Source organism: Rhyacophila brunnea, unplaced genomic scaffold (assembly GCF_057557595.1).
Source record: "Rhyacophila brunnea isolate RB1 unplaced genomic scaffold, BYU_Rbru_1.0 scaffold_3, whole genome shotgun sequence".
In the NCBI taxonomy this organism is placed as follows: Eukaryota; Metazoa; Arthropoda; class Insecta; order Trichoptera; family Rhyacophilidae; genus Rhyacophila; species Rhyacophila brunnea.
This window is the reverse complement of record NW_028232965.1, coordinates 3,335,936-3,360,055: the sequence shown is the minus strand read 5'-3', so window position 1 is coordinate 3,360,055 and position 24,120 is coordinate 3,335,936. Positions and strand designations below refer to the sequence as shown.

General features: G+C 33.2%; 1 protein-coding gene across 2 annotated transcripts in view; it reads right to left on the bottom strand.

Moving 5' to 3' along the window:
• Positions 1–884: 884 nt before the first annotated feature.
• The window catches only part of cwo (transcription factor cwo), a 42,905-nt gene continuing 19,669 nt past the window's right edge, over positions 885–24,120 (bottom strand). The window contains exons 3-5 of one of the 2 annotated variants that reach the window (XM_085952335.1): positions 5,660–5,843; positions 4,937–5,113; positions 885–3,160 (exon numbers count right to left, since the gene is read on the bottom strand). In XM_085952335.1, the coding sequence (XP_085808461.1) occupies positions 1,920–3,160; positions 4,937–5,113; positions 5,660–5,843 (1,602 nt within the window). In that variant the 3' untranslated portion in view covers positions 885–1,919. The remainder of the gene's footprint in view (positions 3,161–4,936; positions 5,114–5,659; positions 5,844–24,120) is intronic. The other variant, XM_085952336.1, reaches the window with a different exon arrangement.

Genomic DNA, 24,120 nt, shown 5'->3' with positions numbered 1-24,120 from the left:
TATGATTTTCCCATACTACCGTCTGGTTCCAGAACAGTGATATTATAATAATTTATACTAAACAGTATTTTTTTCATATCCTACGGCCTATAATATTATGTACATCAGTCATACAAAACGCTATATTTTGCCAGTTGAATTTCTTTAAACCATTTGTTGTTTATATGTTCATTATGTATTTGTTACAATAAAACTTTGTAAAATAGTAAATGCCATATTTTATACGCATAATATATCCATATTTTAATTACCAACCAAATATTCACATTGTATTGCACTCATGGAAAATAAAAAGAAATTCATGATTTACAGATTAGCATTTCAAAAAAAAGTAGACCGTGTTTTTTAGGAATGGCTGTTAGTCATTCGGTCAACCCATTAGGTGGTCTTTGCTCGGTATCAAGCATGTGTATTTGAGCCATCGGCGGGATTTGACCTCATGATTCCCGGCTTTATATAGATGCTCTCTGCCACTCCCCTAGGTTAGTGAGCGCTGTTTGGATAAACTCATAATAAAATAGCTATAATGTTGTACGAGGTTTTCTCAAAATTAAGTAATGTGTGCCACAACTAGATATTATGTTTTAACCGTTTTTATGAGAAAAGGCATTTCTTAAGGCATTGGAGTTAAATTTGTGGTATTTTATTATTATACTATATATATTATTTTGTTAGACATTTAACATAATTATCGTCTTTTAAGAAACAACACCGCGTAAGGCGGTTTGAGTTTTGAATAACATTCGGTAGGTAAAAAAATCCTACACCGTGTTCCTTCTATGGAAAAATTCTTTTTGAATGAAAAAATGATTTTTTTTAACTAAACACAAAAAAAAATAAGTTAAAAGGTATCAATTTTCAATTTTTTGAGACGTTTTTTGTTTCCCCTGAAAATTTTAATTAATTGACTTCCGCGGTGTTGTTTCTTAAGCGACGATATCCCTACTTCACTTTGCTTTGTACAATAATATATATATGTAGGAAATAATGTAGTCACTAGGCTCAGAAAAGGTTGTATATTGGTGATTTATATGTTGCAGAACGTTTTGAAATCTGCCTTGATATGTTATGCAATGAAATGTTATGTAAAAATTGTATTAAATAATAAATATATCTGTACTTGAGAACCAGCGTATCTTGTCAACAATAAAACACTTTTAAGAGAATGCAATTTAAGATGTTTCAGGCTTATCGTCCTACGGCTTAGTTGGTTTAAGAATGTTAAGTTACAGTTATGAATATAAAAATGATATAAGGTAAAATTGGCTTAGAAAGGTATGATACTTTAGATACAAAATCTGTACCTGCTCTATTTTTTTTTGACAAAATCAGACGTAAGGCACAACATCAGATCTTTCTTTTTCTTCTTTTGACCATGTCCGATCCTAATAAGATCATATGGGCCTCCACAGTGGAGGTTTGTATTAACAGATTTTGTTTTTACGAGAAATGGATGCCAGCCACTTGCTCAACCTATTAGGTCCATACTCTGAGTCATACATAAATTGAAAAACAATATGTGTACTTTACCAGACCCAGGATTAAAACCTGAGATCCACGACGCTATAGGCCGATGCTTAAGCCCGCGGCCATCGTGGGACTGTATCACCACATCAACACCGGCTCTAGGATACAGATATTTACAAAGCGTAAATTTAAATTTCATTACTACAAAGTTATCAGGAAATTTTTAATATAGCTAAATAATACTTCCAATACTATTTCATCATTTCCAATTGTGGAATGCCAAAATAATTATATGCTTATTTTAAAAAAATAGCTCAGCAAAGAAACAGAGATAATAAAATTCATTAATAGTTCAATCCCTGTAAAATATATATATTTTAGGTTTCAATATTTGTGTTTGAACAATACATACAACAATTACATAATATTACAATATAATATGCTATATGAGACTACTGCCAGTCTTTTCGTTCAGATTTTGTCCGAACGATCTGCAGTTGAGGTTTATTATCGAAAAACATTGGTTGAAAGTTGACACTTATGGTGACAGGATGCAACGAGATGCTGGGCTGCAAAGAACTCGCGTCCAGCAAATCGTATGGTCCCAAAAATGGAAGTAAGCTATCATAATCGACATTCATCGGCACATAAAATGATCCTTTGGCGTGAAGCGCAAATATGGGAACTCCGACGCCTGACATTTTTGATGAATAATTCTCACCAAATGTTCCGGGTCTGTCGCACGATTTGACAGCCTTTTTTGTATTTGTCATCGATTGCACAATTTTTATATCGTTTCCCGCACTATTGTTTTTCATATCTGTTTGTAGCAATTTACCCGACCGATAGGCGCAGTTTTGTGAAACACTACTAATATTTTCGCTGGAATTAGTTTCAGAAGAAGACATTTGATCTTTGTATTGATTGTGAGCGTATCCGTTGTTCGTTTTCCGCCGTTTATGGGACGACTTGCCGATGTGATGGAAGTGGTCTCGTCTCGCCGGGACGTGATCCGCTGAACTGAAGCAGGCGTTATTTTGTGCACCGTCGCTGGGACTGGAAGAACGATAGTCGGTAGATTGAGACTGGGACTGCGAAAATCGTTGCTTTATTGTATTCTTAAATTTGTACGAATGAATATTATCAGTGTCCGTTGTGGCGCTGGTCACGCTCAATCCACTATCACCCGGTAACAAAGAATCACACTTTCTTATACAGCGGAGATCGGCATCGGGATGTAATCGGTGTAATGCTTGAAGATATGATGAAGATAACTGAGAATACGTATTGGAAATTAACTGACGATCGTTTTCCGCCTTTTCATTAATGTCGAGCAGAGTCTTGCGTGCAAATGCTGTTCCTCCCCCTTCATCCACGTTACTTTCTGGTAATTTTAGGCCAGTGAAACTCTGGGTGCTGTTCTGTTGTGAGTATACACTTTGTGTCTCGTTTCCGGTACCTCCGGGTGATTCCCCGAGACGACTGCGGTCCATATCCACAATGACGTCAAACGTTTTGTCGCCACCATTAGAGTATATGTTGGAATGTTGATGGAGTCGCTTCTTGGTGTCGGATATATTTCCGGTGCAACTTTGGCCATTGTGAGTCGACTGGTTGGTCATCAGATACGTGCTGGAACTACCGCTAGAGCTGCTACTCTCTGGGTTAGAGCGAGGCTTATTTAAAATATCTCCTGTAACAAAAAAAATAATATTTATAAGATCTGTCATACAAAAGATGCACTAATCAGGTCCTTAAGCAATAATTGGGTATTAGATGCTCTTAATATCAATAGTATAGAAATTTGCTGTAAAGTAACTGCATCATTACTGAAAAGAGAATGATTTTTTTTAACCTAACATCATCAGCAGATTCATATATCTAATTATATAATTAATATGAATCGTAATACATTACAAAATATCAATCTTTATTTTAGGCCCCTATGCACAATAATACTTATTTAAATAAGTTGGCCAATGTATTGGTCAGCTGATTTTTCAAATAAATAAGAAATAAAAACTAACTTATAATGATAAACAGGCAGTGCCCAGTGATAAAATAAAACTTTTGTATGTTATTTATTTATTTCCAACAGATCAAAATATTTACATCAACTGACTAGTGTTCAGTGGTTAAGTGAATAAATCCACTGCGCGTGCATTTATTCACTTAACGACTGATAAAGCAACCATTAAATTATTTAAAGTTTATAAAAACTATTAATTTATATTCAATGCGATCAATTCATATTGTCCAGGTTTTATTCTGTTAATGTTAATCCTGCATCTGGCAAAATTCGCATGTTTTTCAAAGTGTCCAGAGCAAGGATCCAATGGGCTATGCGAAAACGATTCCTTGTAAAAAAAACTGCCAATTTAGCCTCTACCTTGTAGTGGCCCATATTATTTCACTTGGGAGTGAAAATAAGTTAAATTTCAACTATTTTCTATTTCTCTACTAATCAGGGTTTCCCAAAGTAGGTTCCGCCGAACCTGAATAGTATATAACCTGAATTTGGAAATTTTATACACTGCAACACAATTAAAGATCTTCTACTAAGTAGAAGTAAAATAAGTAAAGAATCTACTTCATATAGAAAGGCGAGTGATGATCAATCTCCACTGATGTTTATGACGTCAAGTATCTAGGTATAGGTCCTCCCATCTTTTTTCATTACATTAAATTTTCAAGTAGATGAAGAAGTTTCCAAAGTATTTTTAGAACACATACATAACTTGAAAACAAATCTTTTGCAATATTTTCCGAAAATTAGTAAGTATGATTCATGGGTTCGGAATCCATTTGACGTGACAGCTAAACCCGTAGGCTTAAGCGCAAGTGACTAATCTAATTGATTTAATTAGTCACTCTGATTTGAAACAAAAATACACAGATCAGCCTTTAAATGATTTCTGGGTGAGTTTGTCAGAAGAGTAGGTACCACAGTTTTTCAAAACAAGCTATTATTGTTTTACTTCCGTTTTCTACAACTTTATGCGAAGCGGGATTTTCTTTTTATGCTGCAACAAAGTCAAAGTGTAGGAACAGGCTCGACACCATACCAGATATTACAATGCAACTTACCAATATTGTGCCTGATATCAAGAAGATATGCAATTCAAAGACTCAAAATCATCAAAGTCATTAAGTGCTTTATTTATTCACATTTTTATGTTTATATTATATTATAGTTTTATATTTAAAAATAATTAGGTAGGTACCTACTAAATAAATAATGTGTTTTAATAAAAAATAATTAAATTCTTACTAATAGGAATTACCCAACCTAAAAAATAAGCTAAGTGTTCCGTTAAAATTTCCAGGTTTGTAAAGTGTTCCATTGCAGAAAAAGTTTGGGAAACCCTGCAGTACTTCATTATTAATTGGAAACAATGTGAATTTTTTTTTGAAGAATTGAAACTGAGCAAAAATAGATGTCATTAAAGAAAAATAAGTGTGTAGGTACCTCTCATGACTTTGTCACAGTGTCTCTGCAGGTGATTGATGATGTGCACGCAGATATTTTCCGATGGGAAGTGCCCCTGGCCCTCCACCAGATATCTCATCACTTCCGAAAGGCACTCCTGATATCCCAACTGGAAGTTGTTTGGTGAAATCGGATTGTTCTCTCGCTGGTCCATACCTATCAATATACAAACAAGATATTTTAATTAACTTAATAATGATCTCAACATTTTCTGTAATCGTAGGTTAACTGAATAAAGATATGACCATGTAAAACTAGTAAATTCCATTTTGGTCAAAAATGTTTTTTATTGAATATGCACGCTAGTATTATCAAATATCTACCTTTGTGTAAGACTCTCGCTTTCATAAAAAATATGTATAATCATTTTAAAAAATCCAGACCATATAATGGAAAATTTTTACAAATCATCAATACCCGGAATCATCGTCATATTTTAATATAGTTTGCTCTTTTTAAAAAATTTGAATCTTGATATTCCATTTAGAATAAAGATTAGACAGATTTTGCAGTATACTAAAGAAAATAAAGACCGACAACTATAACTCGAGGTACGGTGGTTTAGAGAACTAATAGGCAAAACTCTAGTAGTAAAACTAGTGTGGGTAGATATTATATTATCATGGGTATACATTGGTATCTCGTTAGATGAACGGGCATTATCCACGCCTCGGCATATAAAATAATATTAAAATGACTTACAGTTAACCCTTTCCTGTAAATACTTCAGATGTCTAATGGCCATTTCGATGATCTCTGTTTTCTCGATCCGCCCTCTTCCCTTCTTGAGGTAATCTGGTGGTATGAGTCGCGACAGATCAGCAAGGCAGTTATTCATTCTGTCCCGCCGACGCTTCTCTATGATCCGATGAGACATTGGATCCTGCTGCAAATAGATAAAAAAAAAACATGGTTGTAATTAAAATTGATGGCATAGACAACAAATAAAAACATACCAATTATATAACATAATCTCTGTGAACATTAAATTTACACACTATGAAATTTATATGAAGATACAATGTTAAAAATATCAAACCTTAACATTACATTTGGGGGTTGTAAGACTAAGTAAGTGACAGTCCTGTGATTAGGAAAAGATAGTGGCTCTCTTACAATTGGTGAATCATATAAGAAATATAAGAAAAGTTATTAAGTAGGTATGTAATCATAACCAATATAGTACATAGTAGTTATTTTGTATGCCAAGTCGAGAAAGGAAGAAGTCCTAGAAATGTCCAAGATGCATGAATGTCCAAGCTACGTAAATTGTGCTTCGAATTGGTTTCTCATCCACCATATTCTCCGGACTTTTTTAGCAAACTTTTCAAAGTACCCTCGTAAGGTTGAATATAATATACATAATAATTCTTGTCTTTGAAGGATTTTAACGTTTTTGCCAACACATACAACAAAACACAAATAAATAATAACATGTATGAAAAAAGGAACTATATGAGTTTTACCTTGAGACTAACTGATATCCAGAATGAAGGAAGCTTTAGTAAAGCTAAACACCTACCGTTTATTTAACTTTACATAATATTTTGGTAAACATTGTATATTTTTTTTGTTAGAATTGGCAACACTGCGTCATATTTTTGCATGAAGGCCTCACCAAACAACGCCTCTAATTTATCTGTCTAATTCTAATCGCTAATTCTATTTCCGGAGGAAGCAGACACATTGGACTGATTTTTAGTTACATCCGATTCGCAGTACGTTTTCGCTTGTATTGGCGCCCTGTCAACAATGTAGTCTTCAAAATAAATCAATAATTGAGGACTACAAACGATCTTCATATAACTATTTAAATTACCAACATGGACTTATAAAGACGGAAGTATGTATGTACGCGTGTATCCAACAAATATTATAGATAATATCTCTAAGCTGAACTTGTATACCACGAATCAAGCAAGAGAAAGATTCGAAGTTAAAATTTCTATACAGAATAACATTTTTTAAGTTCGCTTTTCAAAATACCAGATGAATGAACAATTATTATATCCATCAAAGAATTAGAATTTTGTTTTGTCATCGTAAACGACGTAAACCATAATTTGAAAAGGTACCAATGATGTTATATTTTCTAGTATTTATAATAGTTGGTAATCACCGGTTGTTTCTTGTCAGTAATTTATTAATTAGGCAATTAAAGCCAACACAATCTAATTCCAACAGAAACGAATCGCATCGAAGAACTGATTATCTATACGCACAAACAACGCTATGTGAACCACGTGGGTGAGTTTATGTATTGTTTATGGTGGAAATTTTTACATATTTTTACGTAGTTTTATAACAACATACCTACATATCTCACTGGCAAGTATATTTTTGACGAAACATAAACATGTTGCTCCAGTTAATATTTAAAAGCCTAGTATCACGTGCAATGGAAAATATCAGTGCTAGTACACATTTCCCGTTAATCAATTCTAATAATATTGTCACTAGGTACCTACATATCGTAATAATGTATTTTGTTACTTCACATTCTCCCCGTTTTCTTGTGAATGAAGAATGAATAGATATTACAAAATGATAATATATGTATCGGAGGGTAAGTAATTCTACATAATATCGTGTTTATTAGTCGATAGCTATTTAGCTTGTCACTTCCTTACCAAGTCGACAATAAGGGTTAATATGTATTATATTGAACAATGAATAGACAGGTACAGTATAAAGTAGGTATAGTAAATGTGTCAACGATTTATTAGTTGGTCTACGTTTTATTGTTCATTTGCAGTATAAATAATTTGTGTATGAAATGGTTTTTTTATCGCGAATAATTCTATTTTAAACCTGTGCATCTATAATTAGAAAAAAAATCAGAGAGTCACCAATAAAGAAAAAATATTACATAAAACGCGACTTAAATCAAGAATAAATCCGTTGTTAATTTCAAAATAACACGGCTATAGAATCTGAAGAAACGTTGTGCAACGTTATATAAAAATAAACAATTTCTCGGCATCGCTTTGTGTTCATTTTAATAAAGAACCTCGCCAATTTTAAATTAAACTTTTATAAGGTGGTTATGTTAATTAGTGCTAAAAATAACGATGAAGCCTTAAATAAGAACCCACTCAATCGAGTTTTGGCCGCTCAATGAGACTACTTTTATTTTTGGAATAGATATTATTATATTTTTTTCCAGACACGAGCAAACACGTTTGTTTGGTTTACAAAACAAGCATAATATAATTTATGTAATGGTGAAAATTTGAATAAACACTCCCGACTCACGTGAGAAATAATACAGAATTAGATAGATGCTGTAGTGCTGTACGTTGTACGTCTTATCTCATAAGAAAACATACGAGGTACATAATACGGTTACGAATGTCCATGCCAACGTATTATTAATATTATACTGTGTCATTTGCATAAAATGTAAACTGCTTTGCTATAATATAATGCATTAGACGAGTTTAGGGATGTTACGTTATATTGAAAAAGAAGTGTCGATACTTTGATATCGGTATTGAAACACAATTATTTTTGATAGATAAGCAAAAAATATATAAATAGGTATTAGAAGCACTGAATCGCAATTACTATTAGTGCATAACCACCAGTATAAAATACCGAGCGTAGAGGGCGTTCTGTTATTTCATAATATGTATCAGAACTTAGCTTCATAGTACCTATACATACACATCATGCGTGCCTACTGATAGCATTATATAATATAATCTAAATTCAGACATATTATATTCCTATGTATGATATATGTTCACAAAATATTCAAAAACTAACATAGCTAACATGTATAAACATGACACTTAAAAATACAGAAATAATAAATTACATTAAGAGTATGTACCTATCTACACCGTTTACATAAAAAAGCGTGCATAAAGTAATAAAAAAACTGCGGAAAATATAATGCCCACTTGTTGGTCACTTATTATATTGAGGGGTGCTGACAGAGCTAGGTTTACCACGTGGCTAAAAGAGATATGGTCCATGTCCCCCAAATCGGTAGGTGCCTTCGGGCCTAATTTAAAGAACCCTTCCCAAAGTTCAAATCGGTTTGAGAATCTTTCAATATGGATGCAACCGATTATTGCAAGGCGAAATGTGTCATCTTCCAAATTGCCACGAAGTATACAATATTTACGCTACAACCATTAATGGAAATCGATTAAAATAAATATAGTATCTATTAACTTGTAATACAAACTAAACGAAAGTAAGCTAATAAATGGTGGCGTGGTTCTGTTTTGCCACGTGACGGAATAATATGTAAATAACTAATTGAAGATACTGCTACGGCCTGTCATGCCGCGTCCGCGAGGAAAAGAAAGCGCCGCGGCGACCGAGACGCAGAACGACGCTTGTGGCAAGACACGTGACTGTGGCGATAGGCGTCGGTAAGTTCGACATTGGATGCACACGCAACGCAACAAATTTGTTATTTTAATTTTAATTAAATCCTAGTAATGCTAAGTAAACTGGATTAAATCATTCAAATATAATCACATTCAACTTACACGAAAACATTAAATCTATATCATAGTATATATTTTTATTGTAAAATAAAATTTCTCAATTTCAATTAGTTATTATTATAGGTTGGCAATAAACTTATAAGTTTAACTTATATTAAATATATAAAAGATAATATTCTCCTTTGATTGGCTCTACAATCCGATATGAATCTTGGCCGCTTCACAAACAGGTAAATACGAGAAATGGGTGTCAGCCACTTGCTCATCCTATTAAGTCCATGCTTTGGGCTGTAGTCTACTGTAAAACTGTAGTCTTTGGAAAATGTATAATACATAATATGAACATATGAAGTGTAAGATACAGTTTTACTATTTTTTTAAATTGTCCATAATATAGATTTTCTTGGTCTAGCTAGACTAGGTTTCACGTAGACCGGTTATGATCTATGAATTTACCTAAGAATTAAAAATACCTTTGTAAATAGTGTGTAAATATAATTTACAATATTAGGCGTACTATGTAAAACTTTTAAAAGTGTACTGATTATTTTTCCAGTGTGCTATTGTTAATTTCGGAAGCCATATTAATATGTAAGAAAAAATATATAATTTCAGAATTCATTTTACACTCCAAAATTGGGTTTAAAAAATTGTTCAATGCAGACAATATGATAAATTGTATGTATTACAATAATATGGTTGATTGTAAATCCAGATTGATAGAGTGTTCCATTTTGATACTCACGTTTAGGGATTCCAATCCCGGGATCCTGAGCTATTTTCGATACCTATGAATCCCGGGATTGATTTTTTTATTATTTTTTATGGAAAATAAAATAAAAACGAAAATATAACAGAAAAAATACTTTTAATAACAAATAACTACATTAAAAATAAACTGAGTTTGAATGAAGTTTGATTTATATCCATGTGTAAGTTGTCAATTCATTTTATTTTTTCACATAAATTAGTAAAAATGAGAAAGATTGGATAAAACAATGCTTCGCACTATTAACAAGTAATTCCACCACGATCTCATACGTTTTACGGCAGTTTCATATTTAGCTGAAAAATTAGATTTATGAAGCGGAAAGGCCATAAGTACACCATGATTTGCTTTACTATTTTAAATCTCGCTAACCCATTCATTAAGTCTTTACTATCAGAAACAACAATCTGATATTAAATTCATATTATTATTTTTATTACAATATCATTTACTCCATTAAATTTATGTATTTCCAAGATTGAACGTATACAATATTAACAATAAATGTCTTAAATAGTATAAATTATATTAGATTTATTTTTGACCGATTTTATCAATGTTATTTGTGAATATAAAAAAAATATATTAACAATGGAAAAAAATGACAAATGAAAAAAAATGGGAAAATCCCGGGATCAGAATTTTGGCTCGGGATTGGATTCCCTACTCACGTTCAAAGATTGATTACAAAGATAGAAATTAATACGGCAACGTTGTGAAAATAAGTCAAAGCTGTAACTAGTCCAAACGCGCGGGCAAACATGTGTCTGTGGGCTTATGCCGACAATCACGTTACCTGTCTGCCGGGCAACCTATCCCACACCCACGTGCCTGAATACCTAATTTTAATTCAGCCAGGTGAGCCAGGCGCACGTTGTCTTCCGGCAGAGAGTGTCACGTTGCGCCTACTTAGAGATGGGCCTGAGAAAAACTAGCAGTTGAATACACGAACACAATAAATTAGCGACACTGTAAACTTCGCAATAGAAATAGTAAAACAATGTTGCGTCTCGACTCTCGATTGAGGAAACGTGACTGATTAGTAATAAATGCATCGTGCACTTGTTTGTTTCCAGGGGCGGATCTAACCAGTCGTTGGCCCTACCTGTAAAGACAATTGGGGCACCCATAAAACTATAGGTAGATATTATATATATTCAACTTAAAACTCAACTATACCGTAACCCGCACATTTTAAATACTAATTAATGTATTAGGTGAATAATAAAAACGTCGAAAATTGGTGTAACGTAATGATGGCATTTCCCGGCCTTATTTGACATTTTTGTTTTATTTCTTTGTTAACACCACAACAGGCCGTGAAGCTCAATTACAGTGGCAAAACTCCCAGGCTTGAGGAATTCACATTTTAGGTTTTGTAAATACATTTTGACCTCACCGGGATCGAAACCGGAGCTCCCGGATGTAAGGCCAGCGCTTTACGCACTCCACCACGATAGTCACAAACATCGTTCTACCGGTTTAAAAAAAATATTACTTGGGAACGTATAAGGGCAATAAACATATTTACCTACTAAGCAAAGCATAATCTGCCTACACGCGTGGAACATTATTACCAGTAGGGTTAGTAAATGATCAAATAATATTTCGCAATATTATGAATGCGCTTTCTAGGTTATGAGTTTTACGACATCCACAATGTGAATGACAATGAACCGGCAAACAGAGTAGATTAATCCGCAAGAGGGCGAATAAACAGGCCAAAAATTCGCTTGATCAAACTGAAAAACGGTCACAATGGATAAATAGAGGTGTAGAGAGCTGTTGGAGGAAGCCAGGACACATGCCGGATTATTGCGCTACTGATGTAAATGATAAAATATATTCTACGATTTGGATACACGATGTATCCTAACATGTTTTTAATTTGTACAATTGTATCAATCATTATTTTCGCGGAACACTCGACATTTCTCGGAAAATCCTGATTAGGTATCACTGCCCTAGAGATAGTATAGTAAATGTTTACATAGAGAGGCGCCGTACGACCTTGAGACGGCCCTGTTTGAATTTTTAGTGCAGCGAGTGCAGTCAGTGGCAGTTCGGACTGCTCAACATCAATCGCTGAATCATGGTAATATGATTATTAATAGAGACCGACACACGGAAGAATTACAGTCAGTCAAACACAATGAACTCAATGAAATCACAAAATTCATCATAATCTTTAACACTACACATTTCATCTTATTTTCATAATATTGTAATTATCTTAATATAATTGAATGTATCTGAGCCGTCATCGGAATCGTTACGTATAAATTTCTGTATATACAGTCGAACTTGGTTATTACAATCACGGAAATAGCGAGATCTCCGATGTAATGAGGAAACATTCGTTGACATTTTAGTTAGTACCTAATTGGTATTTTCGCCGACAACATTGAAAAAGTATCCACGCATATGGTTAAAATTGCATGTAAAAAATCCAAGCTTTGTGAAGTCAGTAGGTACCTACCAGCGCCGGCGGCTCAGCGCTTCATTACAATAAACTACTTATTTTGTAGTTTATGAATGCCATGCTTGTTTCGGAGATTTTTACGATGGTTTTCAGATTTTTTATGTTGTATGCTTAAATAGAACGTGGCGCGAAAATTTTTATATAACGATATAACGAGTAATGCTTATATCGAGCAAATTCAGTCGGTCCCATCATCCTCGTAATAAACAAGTTCGACTGTAATTGAATGTATCTGATTTAGACTGAGTTGACGAACCGTCACCGGAATCATTACGTATAAATGTCTGTATATACTTTTATATTGTTTATGATTGTAACAGACCATTGAATGTCAAAGGCCTCTAGCTCTGAGAAGTCCAGGCACTGTACTGATAATGAACGAATACGATTACTGGGCAAACATTAAACATAATAAACAGACTGCCTACTGATAAGAATTACAATATTTTTCGTATAATTATTAATACCAATAACACAAATGATTATTTATGATTATGTAATGCTGGAGCGACCAAACAATTTTTCATCTCAATTTTGTGTTATAGTATGTAGCTTTCTTTAACAGTCGGGACTTGTGAGCCCTCCGTCCAACGCTTTTTAGGAGGGTGGTAGAAATGACAATGTCATATACACCGGATATACACATAATTACATGGATTACAAAATATACAAATTGATGAACCATCAAAGTGTGTTGTTGAATCTAGTATAAATCGAACATATGATTTTCCGTTGGCTGGTCGATAGTCAAACAAACATCTGATAGATCATTATAATACATCCTATAATGTACACTGTAATCGTTAATATATTCCAGAAAATACAGTGATAACGCGTAATAAAATTATTTTACATCTGTAATCACCGACTGCTTAAAATAAAGCAAAAGAAAATAGATATTATATAAAACAAACTTAAACTTAAAAATTACTTCAGTACGTAGTGTTTTTATAAACAAATCAACTTACTATTACCGAAATGAAAACTAACTAATCTATTAAAAACAGAAATAGTCGGTTTTTTATATCTATAATTCGTTAATGTTTTGTATTCGCAAGATAATAATTATTAACATAACGTTTTACGATTTACCAACACACGGGTATTCTGTATAAAAAATCTATATTTGACAATAATTTTAATTATTAAAACAGGTTACGATTGAATAAAATTTATTTTACGACTTACTCGTATGTAGAGGTTTACAATTTTTAGATTAAAATTCTTTAAAAAATATCATCCAAGTATATTTAAAAATAAATTAATTTAGTTTATAAAGCAAATACGTGTATATGTAGGTACGTAGACTTACAGTAATGGAAAGTCATGACTCATGTTATGTTGATCTACGCTTCTACGGCGCGGCGTAGCAGCTAACTTTAAAAATCAAATAATTGTGTACTAGCTACGAATCACGGCGTAGACTATAATATATATTACAATATAAAGTATAAACGGTACTTAGTTTCAACGATTCGTTAATTAAACCGAGATTCAGCTAACACTATCGGTAACACAAAACAGTAATTCTCAGCATCTATTTCATGTTAATTTTCATTGACCATCAGCATTCATGCCGTCTTTCATGATCTACCATCAAACACTCCAATTAATCCACAAATAATACATATAATAGTCACTTAATAACGAACAAGCATTAAAAAAATAAAAGGACAGAGTATCACCTTTTAGCGCCAAATATTAAGTTTACGTGAGAATGTTTCCATGAATTTAAAGTTCTCGTATCCACCGGCATTCTATAAACCCACAATACAATTTTTAGCGTGTGATATATAATTAACAATATTTACATAATTTATTTAGTAAACATTATTTATAGACATAATGATTTTAGTTTGTAAAACAGGGTAGGTAGTTACTTACTGAAAATACAACTGTGATGTACCCAGTGCTTCTTTCTGAGAATACGCCTTATCGCCAGCTCTCTTAATATATATTTTTTTAAATTATTTGACGTTTTAAACGTGCTATTTCAATTAGATATTTAGTTTGTTGCACCAATCTTTGTTGCATATATGAAAAAAGGTTTTTCCTGCAAAGAAATGAGATATAATGGCAACACTTTCCTGTGAGGTGCTTCGTGCATGATCGGAAGATTTTCGTACGTGCAAACCGTTGGTATTCACCACGATTAATGCACACAAATTATTTAGAGATTTTGATACTAAAAACCGGCGTTTGAATTTAAAATACACGTGAATTTGTCAAAAATATTCAGTATACACACATTTTCTTCATGCAATCGATAATTTATGCAACGTATAAAGCTCAGCATATTACATATTATTGGAACTATATATTACATATTATATTTTAAACATATTAAGAATTTTTGTAACTAACTTCTTTTGTTGTGTGAAAACTTTGTCGTTTTTTGGGGAAATCCATGATGCCGTTTTGGCCGCAACTATTACGATTTAGCACTGTTACCATGTCGTTCGTAAAACTGTTGACTTTTAATTAATTATTAAAAAGAGCCAAAGAGAATCAATTGACGGGCTCGAAAGATGTGTAGTTTTAAAAATATTATTACATTTATCTTACCGCATTCAATTAAAAAGTATGTCAAGATTTAAGCAAAGAACAACATGTGCACTAAAATATTATTATCGGTCACTGTCACTGTCACTGGGGTATATTCGTTGTTCGCAAAATATCCGGAGGGAAGTTCTTTCTTCCTAACACAATTGTTAAATTAAACTGAATAGAAAATCACTGTCTATGATCACAGTCGACACGTGATTTATAAATATATATAATATTATAATTACAGAGCCACTAAAAACTTGTTATCAGTACACACGCATCACTATTTACCTCGATAATCAAACAAATTGAAAGTACATGTTGCATTAACGATCAATTATTTAAATTGTAATATTTATCAATCAACAATTATAAATATTCAATGTTTATACGAAGCTTTTTTAAAAAGTTAACTTGGTATATTATATTAACAACAATCGTCGAATTGTGTTGTTAAATGTTTTATAATTTTGTAGATATTCCTGGGAACTTTTTTCCCGAAGCCTACGACACACGAAGAGATGCCAAAAACTTTCAGGTTGATATTCTTCGATCTGTCAGTGAATTAATTTATTATTTTGAATATATCGCGCCAACGTACCGGGCGAGTTTGAGCTGAGCGGGTCGGCGAAGTCGCTTTTAAGCGAATCGGACACGCGGCTTCGCACGAGATCCTCCAAATCCGTCTGCAGATTCTCTCGATCGTCGCACGCACATCCCTCGACTATTAATAAACACAAATGGTCACCCCTACCGTTTACGTAAACATTAATTAAAACGGCGCAATCGCGAGTTGCCTAACTGGACAAATGAAAATACAAAGTTTAAATGTAGAACAATATACTTTTTTTTAGATTGGCATACGATATTTTTAAATGTCAACGTGACGTTATAAATATCATAACTAATTGCAAAAGTACAGCATAAATATACAAACAATAATTAATAATAAATTGTTCCAAAACCAGTTTAAATTGGAGTAAATAAAATGACGAATACCATTATATTCCTACTTACGGTAGGTTCTACATAAACGTTTTACGGAACTATGCAACACAAGTAAATACAAAATACAACATTGACCTAACAAATAGATAAATTATAGATTATAATTTTGAACATAAAAAGTCTTTATACAAATAAGGACTTGTAAATGTATTAATTAATAAGGAATGGCCTTAGTTTTATTCCCTCACCGCTGATGATCGTGACTTATATTGAGATGAGATGCCCGTAGCATCCTTAAAATTTGTTGAAACATTGTTTAGTTTTAGTATGTTAACTCCCTCATTCGCTTGACCAAAGAACTGCAGCACTCGCCAGAGATATATTTTGGAGAAACGGCCCTTTACTTTTGTTTCTTCCAAAAGAAACTTTTGTTGTCCATGGGATCATTAGCATGCACCTCCAATACCGCATATCAAAGTCAGCAATCTAACGTTTTTATTTTGCCTTTATTGCACATGTCGGAACACTACAATAGAAAAAAATCAGTAATCATGCTTCTGCAGTCCATTGACAGTAACTGCATTGCCATTTTCGTTTTCAAAAAATACGGTTCAATTATACCTCCAGACCATAAACCACACCAAACTTAATTTTTGTGGATGTAAAGGTGTTTCAAGAATAAGATGTGGGTACACTTTGATTCACTACATCAATATTTTCAGCAGGACATTTACGTTTTGATAGGTAGGATTCTTAACATCAAAAACATTAAATTTGACGCGAATTTTCCAATTAAATCAGTAGGTCGATTATTTTCACCATAAATTTCACGTAATGCCCGAAAAGTAGCTCGAATAGATCCATTATTGTAATAATAAATTTTAACAATTTGTATACGCTGTACAAATATGTATCTTTCTATGATGATTTGCCAAACAATACTGAACACAATGTCAATTTTGATGAGAATCAGATAAAATGGCTGGTATAACGTTTTAAAAATCTATAATACTAATTTATTATTTTTATTATATATACTATAAATATTATAAATATTATTATAATTGATTATTATACAAATGACAGAAAAATCGGAGGAAATGAGAGACTGCATGGACGTAGGTATATGGAAGTTATCTTGATTATGAAACCTCAAATTTGGAAAACGATCGTCGTTTTGGAGGATCAATGCGACTGGTACAGAACAGGAAGAAAGATATACCTACATATTGTAATTAAGATGGCAGAATTTGATAGGAAACGCCAACGTAACAATGATAAGAAAATAAACAAGTTAAGTATTTCTGATTGGTAAAGCGCATCGGCAGGAATCCGATGGATGCGGGTTCAAAGTGCCCGCGCGGCACCTAGGTATACTTTTGCAAGATATTTTATATTCGGGTTTCCGGATTATGTAAATTCAATAAAGAATATTACATTCTTGAATCTTATGAATAAATTATTCGTTAAAAAAACGGAGCAAATGTTTTTAATAATACTTACTAAATGTGTGGAACACGTGCAGTTTCAAACATGTTAGGTGTATACTGTATACCAGTGGTCTGCAAACTCATTAGTCAAGAGTACAACGATTGCGATTTCTTTGAAGAGCCAAATTTAAGTCTTAGGTAGGTACACTGAAAAAAACTTGATGTCTTACTTAATAATGATATTATTTATTGATAAAAATTAAATTGTAAGTAAGGTATCCAAAAAATTAAATCAATAAAGTATATAAAAGTCTATAGAGATATAAATTACATCAATTATTATCTTTAAATTAACAATTGCCTTCCATCTCCTTGAAAAGTTTGGGTTGGTTGGAAGTTGGGGGGCCAGGATTGTATGATGTTGTTTTTAATTTTAGGCACGATTCCAAGTTTTCATCAATAAGACGACTTCTCAATTTACTCTTACTTGATAAGGTTCATGCTTGCAAAAGATTGTTCGCATGAATATGTAGAACCGGAAAGGGAAAGAACAGCAAACGCTAGTTTTTTCAATTGATCATATTATGAGTCAGGAATACTATTCCAGGTGTTAAAAATCATCATGTCTTCCTTCTCTAGGTCTTTCAAAGTAGACTATTTGTGCTATGAACCATATTCATATTGGTTTTTCTCCAATATGTCCATATCAGTACAGAGACCTTGAAATTTAGAGCTCCATAATTCTTCATCTTTTAAATCCAGCAATTGCATTTCAAAATTTCAAAGTTGCCAATGTCAACATTAAAGGGAGAAAAAATTAATTCTGTTACCGTAGCATTAAGAGGTTTTTTTTAACAAAGACTAACGTCGCTTTGCTGTTTCTGAATTCCTGAAACCTGTTGAGAAGAGCTTCCCTCATATTTAAAATTGTTGTTTTGAAATAGCAAATGTCAATATCAGAATTATTTTCGTACCGACGTTTCAGCAGGCTTTGAAAGTGAATCGAAGATTCTCTTTCGAAATCTTATGCAAAAAGGGATAATTTGTTTTCGAATGAAATAACTTCTTTTAACATCGAGAAAAATGTGTTTCCTTCCCCATGCAGTTTACAATTAAACTGATTTAGATGAGACGTAACGTCTCCCATGAAATTTTTTTTTGGATTAACTGATTGTCCGTTACCTATTTCTGGATAGTGAACACCATTCTAAAGGAGAAATACCTCAATTTCTGTTAATAAGGAAGCAAAACGTTTTAAAATGTTTCCTCTTGATAACCAACGTACCCTGTTATGAAGCAGAAGATCTGCATACTAAACTAACTAAAAAAAATGGCGATGATTAAGAGCTAACTTTGCAAATTTCTTTTGGAAATGTCTGCGCACAAAGCGCTTTTTGACGAATGATGCAATGCGCTTATTTTTTTCTTTCAAAATAGTAACAAACCCTTTCCCTACACCGGTCATACTTTTCGCCCTATCTGTTGAAATTGGCACAATTTTGTCGAGTGGAATATGATGTTTTTCCATGCACTCAATTACAGCATTTGCAATTTCCTCTCCACGTGTTTGACCTTTGAGTGGCAATAATCCTAAAAGTTCTTCCATATTACCTGTAGATGAAATAAATTGTACAAATTTGTCCTGTATCATTTATGTCACAAAACTCGTCAACTACTATTAATAAAGCTGAAACCAATTTAAGATCTTCGATTTGCAAGTTGGTTATATTCGAAGACATTTTGACTGATTTATCTTTCATTGTTTTAGTCCGTACGTGGTCATTTGTGGAAGAGCCACACTCAAGGGGCCAAAGAGCCACGTGTGGCTCGCGAGCCGTGGTTTGCCGACCACTGCTGTATACAAACCGATTGATAAAATTATAAAAATTATTATGAATTCCCATAGAATAAACGCTGAAAATATTGTGAGTATAGTAGGTATGTTTTACACAGTCAAAATAAAATACTCAGCTACTATATAATTTGACTAAATTATAAAAATTAAACCCATATTTTGGTATGTAAAATCAACCGTTTTTTTAGAACATATAAATAATATGTCGTATGCATTCTATAACAGTGGGCATGATTTATTTTTATTTTATTTTTCTGTATAAAATTTTACTTAACTGTGTTCTCTCATGTTGTGTACGTCTTGGATTTAGATTTGTCATGTCCACAATGTTTTGTTTTCTTAAATAAATAAATAAATGATGAACTGCTATATTATTGCTACGGCGATAACATTCGAAACGGCTACGCCAATGGAGGACCTTTCCATTAGGTGCTACGCTTCTACGCCACATGTGGCAGTGAACAGATTAAATCCCAATTTTATCGGTCACTCAAATAATACGTAGCTCTTTGTCGCTAGTTATTTACATGAAACTGTCATCTTTTCTCTTTCCAATAATGCTCTAAAAGTAAGTTCCATTAGCAAAGCATCTGCTTCGAAAGATATATCAAGGAAACACCAAATGAAAACAAATAGTTTGTAAATTGTACATATACAGTTATAAATAAAAATAATAAAATAAAGCTTTTGTAGCTTGTTGTAGCGTAAAGATAACACGTCTTGCAACGATAAAAGGGTCGAAGATTCGAATCCTGTTGACTGAGTGAAATCAACGTTGTGTTTTAATCGATATGAGAGTTTTTTTTATATATAATCAGAGAATTATCCCCTTCTTCCTGCTGTTTCACACCTCTTGAATATGTGCTGATCAGTAATCCCCGTAAAAAAAGTATATTTATATTCATCGTCTCAAACGGAAGTGGTGAAATGATAAATAATGTTAAATAATATAGTAGGTATATTAATATTTTAGTAGGTACTAACGAATATTTTTATCGAGATTTTATTTTTAAGCCCACCGTTATTTTCAAAGACTCGCCATTAAACTGCATTCCCTGCCATATTTGGACAAAATGCATTTTAATAGGATGAAAAAACACGTAATAAAAATTTACATAAGAATTAATAATCAATCTTTTCATTTCACTATTACCGTAATATTATGTTTATTTACTGTGGAACATTACGCATTCTGTAGTCTCGTGAAAACTATTTTTTCATATTTTCCACCTGTGACTGTTTTTTGTGGATATATTATTCCATTTCATATTATTATAACTATATTAAACTGAAATTCTTTGATTTTCAGTAACGAGGTTAATTGAATGTAAATTTCATTTGTGTCACGTAAATATATTACATAAGTACATACATTGTACACATAATGTGCCTATATTATATGAAATTCTACACATATTCGACGGTTTAGAACACCGAGATAAAGATTAAAAATGAATTTTGATATTAAAACTTGCATCATTCACCATCAATGACATTATTAATGGACAACGCACTCAGTGCAGTAGCTAGTAAGTAAATTCGCGCATAGCGACATTCGCACATGCATAGGTAGATGTCACGCAATTTCCATTATGCGATATCACGCATCGGGAATTTATAGCAATATCACCTTTATTGTAATCGCGTTAGAACAGTGTTTCTAGTGTCAATGTTAATTTGAGCGAACCCGTTCGAACCGATCCATTCGGCAAACCCGACAAAAAGCATCGGAAATTTATAGCAATATCACCTTTATTGTAATGGCGTTAGAACAGATTATGCCGTTCGGCAGACCCGACAAAAAAGTGAGTGTCATTTTTTTCCGGATGCTTCGTCCATATTAATGTCATTGTTCACCATAGTCAATTGTCATATCGTAGGGTTACTGCCAAAATTGTAGAAAATTTAGTTAGGTATTTAGAATTAACAACGGATTATATTGTGTCTATATAATGATCTATGTATGTACCTATGTCTATGTATGCTAGAAAAAAATCAAAGTCATCCTATATACAGAACATGAAAATGAAACACAAAGAAATTAGCATTATGCTTGATTTAAGAGGGTACCTATGTCAAACTTAAAATTGAAATTACTCCATAACACGATTTAGAGACTTTTGACAATAACCTCGACGAATTATTTGTATATAATTATTATTTTTACTAACTTTGATTTCTTTCTGTAATTGTGTTATTTTCTTATAATACTTGTATTACTACAAACGAATTGCCTAAACTAAACCGATTTCCAGTTCATATTAGTTTAAGGAGGAGGGGGCAGTTCTATGGATCTTCATAATTATAGAGGTTTAACTTTCAACTATGTTGGAAAAACCCATACTTAACTTGCTTCAGAGCACTAACAAATCTCATTTTTTACAAATAGCAATTAACGCAGAGTTATTTCGTAAAAATATTCAGGTCCTTCGCCCATTACAACTACCTCTGAATCCTCCACGTCTCAGTCGACTGAATCCAGAAATTTTCACCTAAACTGCTACTTCATGCGATGTCTGGTTGCATCTAACCGTCGCAAAAAAAGTTCCACGATTAACATTAAGTCAAAAGTGACTATGGAATGGCGACGATCAACATAAATTTCCAATTATTTTACGATAGGTATTCTGAATATTTTTTTTCGTACCAACGAGCGAAAAGCTTATTTTTTGTAATACTAAATACGAGGGTGGGTCAATAATTCCTTAGAAAAAAGCATTAAAACAGTTTTTATTTTTGTATTTTTTTTTATTTCTCAACATAATCTCCTTGGAGCTCAATACACTTGGTTAGACGTTTCTCAATTTTTTTTAAACCGTCAGAAAAATAAGTTTTCGGAAGGTCCTCAAAATAAGCATTTGTCCGATCGATGACTTCTTCATTTGAAAAAAAACGTTGTCCACTTAGCCATTTTTTTAAGTTTGGGAAAAGGAAAAAGTCACTGGGGGCTAAATCTGGCGAATACGGTGGGTGGTCGACCAATTCGAACTTCAATTCTTCAATTTTAGCCATTGATCGTAAACATGTGTGAACACGGGCATTGTCCTGATGAAAGAGGATTTTTTTCCTGTTTAAATGAGGCCGTTTTTCTTCAATTTTGTTTTTTAGCTGGTCCAATAAAGATGCATAATAATCCCCTGTTATTGTTTTTCCTTTTTCCAAATAGTCAACGAAAATAATTTCACGTGCATCCCAAAATACAGTAGCCATAACCTTACCAGCTGATTTTACGGTTTTCGCCTTCTTTGGACATGGTTTGCCTTCGCAATCCACTGCTTTGACTGTTCTTTCGTCTCGGGAGTATGTTTCATCTACAGTCCATGTTTCATCTACAGTCACAAAGCGACGAAAAAATTCATCCGGATTGCGTTGCATGAGCGACAACAGGGCTTTAGAGGCCACCACCCTATTGCGTTTATTGTCGACTGTGAGCAAACGCGGCACCCATCTTGCAGAAATATTTTTCATGCCCAATTTGTCATGTAAAATAGAAATGACGCTACCTTTTGAGATCCCTGTAACCTCAATTATCTCACTCAACTTTAATCTTCGGTCACTTAACACCATATCGTGGATTTTATTGATCATTTCTGGTGTAGTCACCCCTACAGGACGTCCTGAGCGTGGTTCATCCTTTGTTGATGTACGACCACGTATAAATTCATTTAACCAGTTATAAATAGTTGCAAGTGAAGGAGCAGATATGCCGTGAACTAAATCCAACTCATTTTTTATTTCCTTTGCTGTTAACCCTTTTATATTAAAATGTTTAATAACAGCTCTAAACTCAATTTTCTCCATTTTCCATTTTCCACAAGCAAAATTTTTTTTAAATGTACGAGAAACACACAACAACCCGACCAATCTGATTGAAACTTCGCAGCATACTGAATCGGTAGTGCCGCTGCATGAAAACAAACCGCTTACAGTACTAGTCGCGCCACCTGTCGGCTTTTCTAAGGACTTATTGACCCACCCTCGTACCATAATACCAGGCATGTCCATCTTCGAGTGTGCTGTAATCGACTACCCAGCATCAAAACTGGGAGTGATCTACCACACTATCCCATTGTCATTATCATTCTTCAACTTAAACACACGTATTATATTTGTCGGATGACACTGAGGCGTTACAAATTAAACAACACTCAATTTCCCATCCGTAAGTTTTTTCTCTTCTTTTTGGGCACTCATTGGTTATCGTCAAACTATTCTTCTATTCTGCAAAGAGCCTACCGCGCGATGGTAAAAGGAAACTACGCTTCAGTTTAAAGTGCTGGGATTGACATCTTCGCTTTCTCTTATCCTGCGGTGCTTAGAGTGATGTAATACAAATATAAGTGATACTACGATGTCACGCGGGCTTTCTCGTGGTTAATTTGAAAATGACTTTCACGTAAGATGGTTAAGAAAATAAAAAATGAATGGTTAATGCTCCCCTTTCAAAATCTCAAAGACATCATATTTTATCACTTCTCGTATCCTCAAAATACCTATTGTTCTGGGCCTCGTATTTGTTCTGACAAGAGTATGTTGGTATATATATTTATTTTGGCAACCTTTCGACTATTCGGTATCAAACAAAGTAGTTAATTTGATATTTTCTATTTGGATAGCTGGGATAACTTATATTGTTATATAAAAATATAATTTTGTTTCTGCGTTAGTC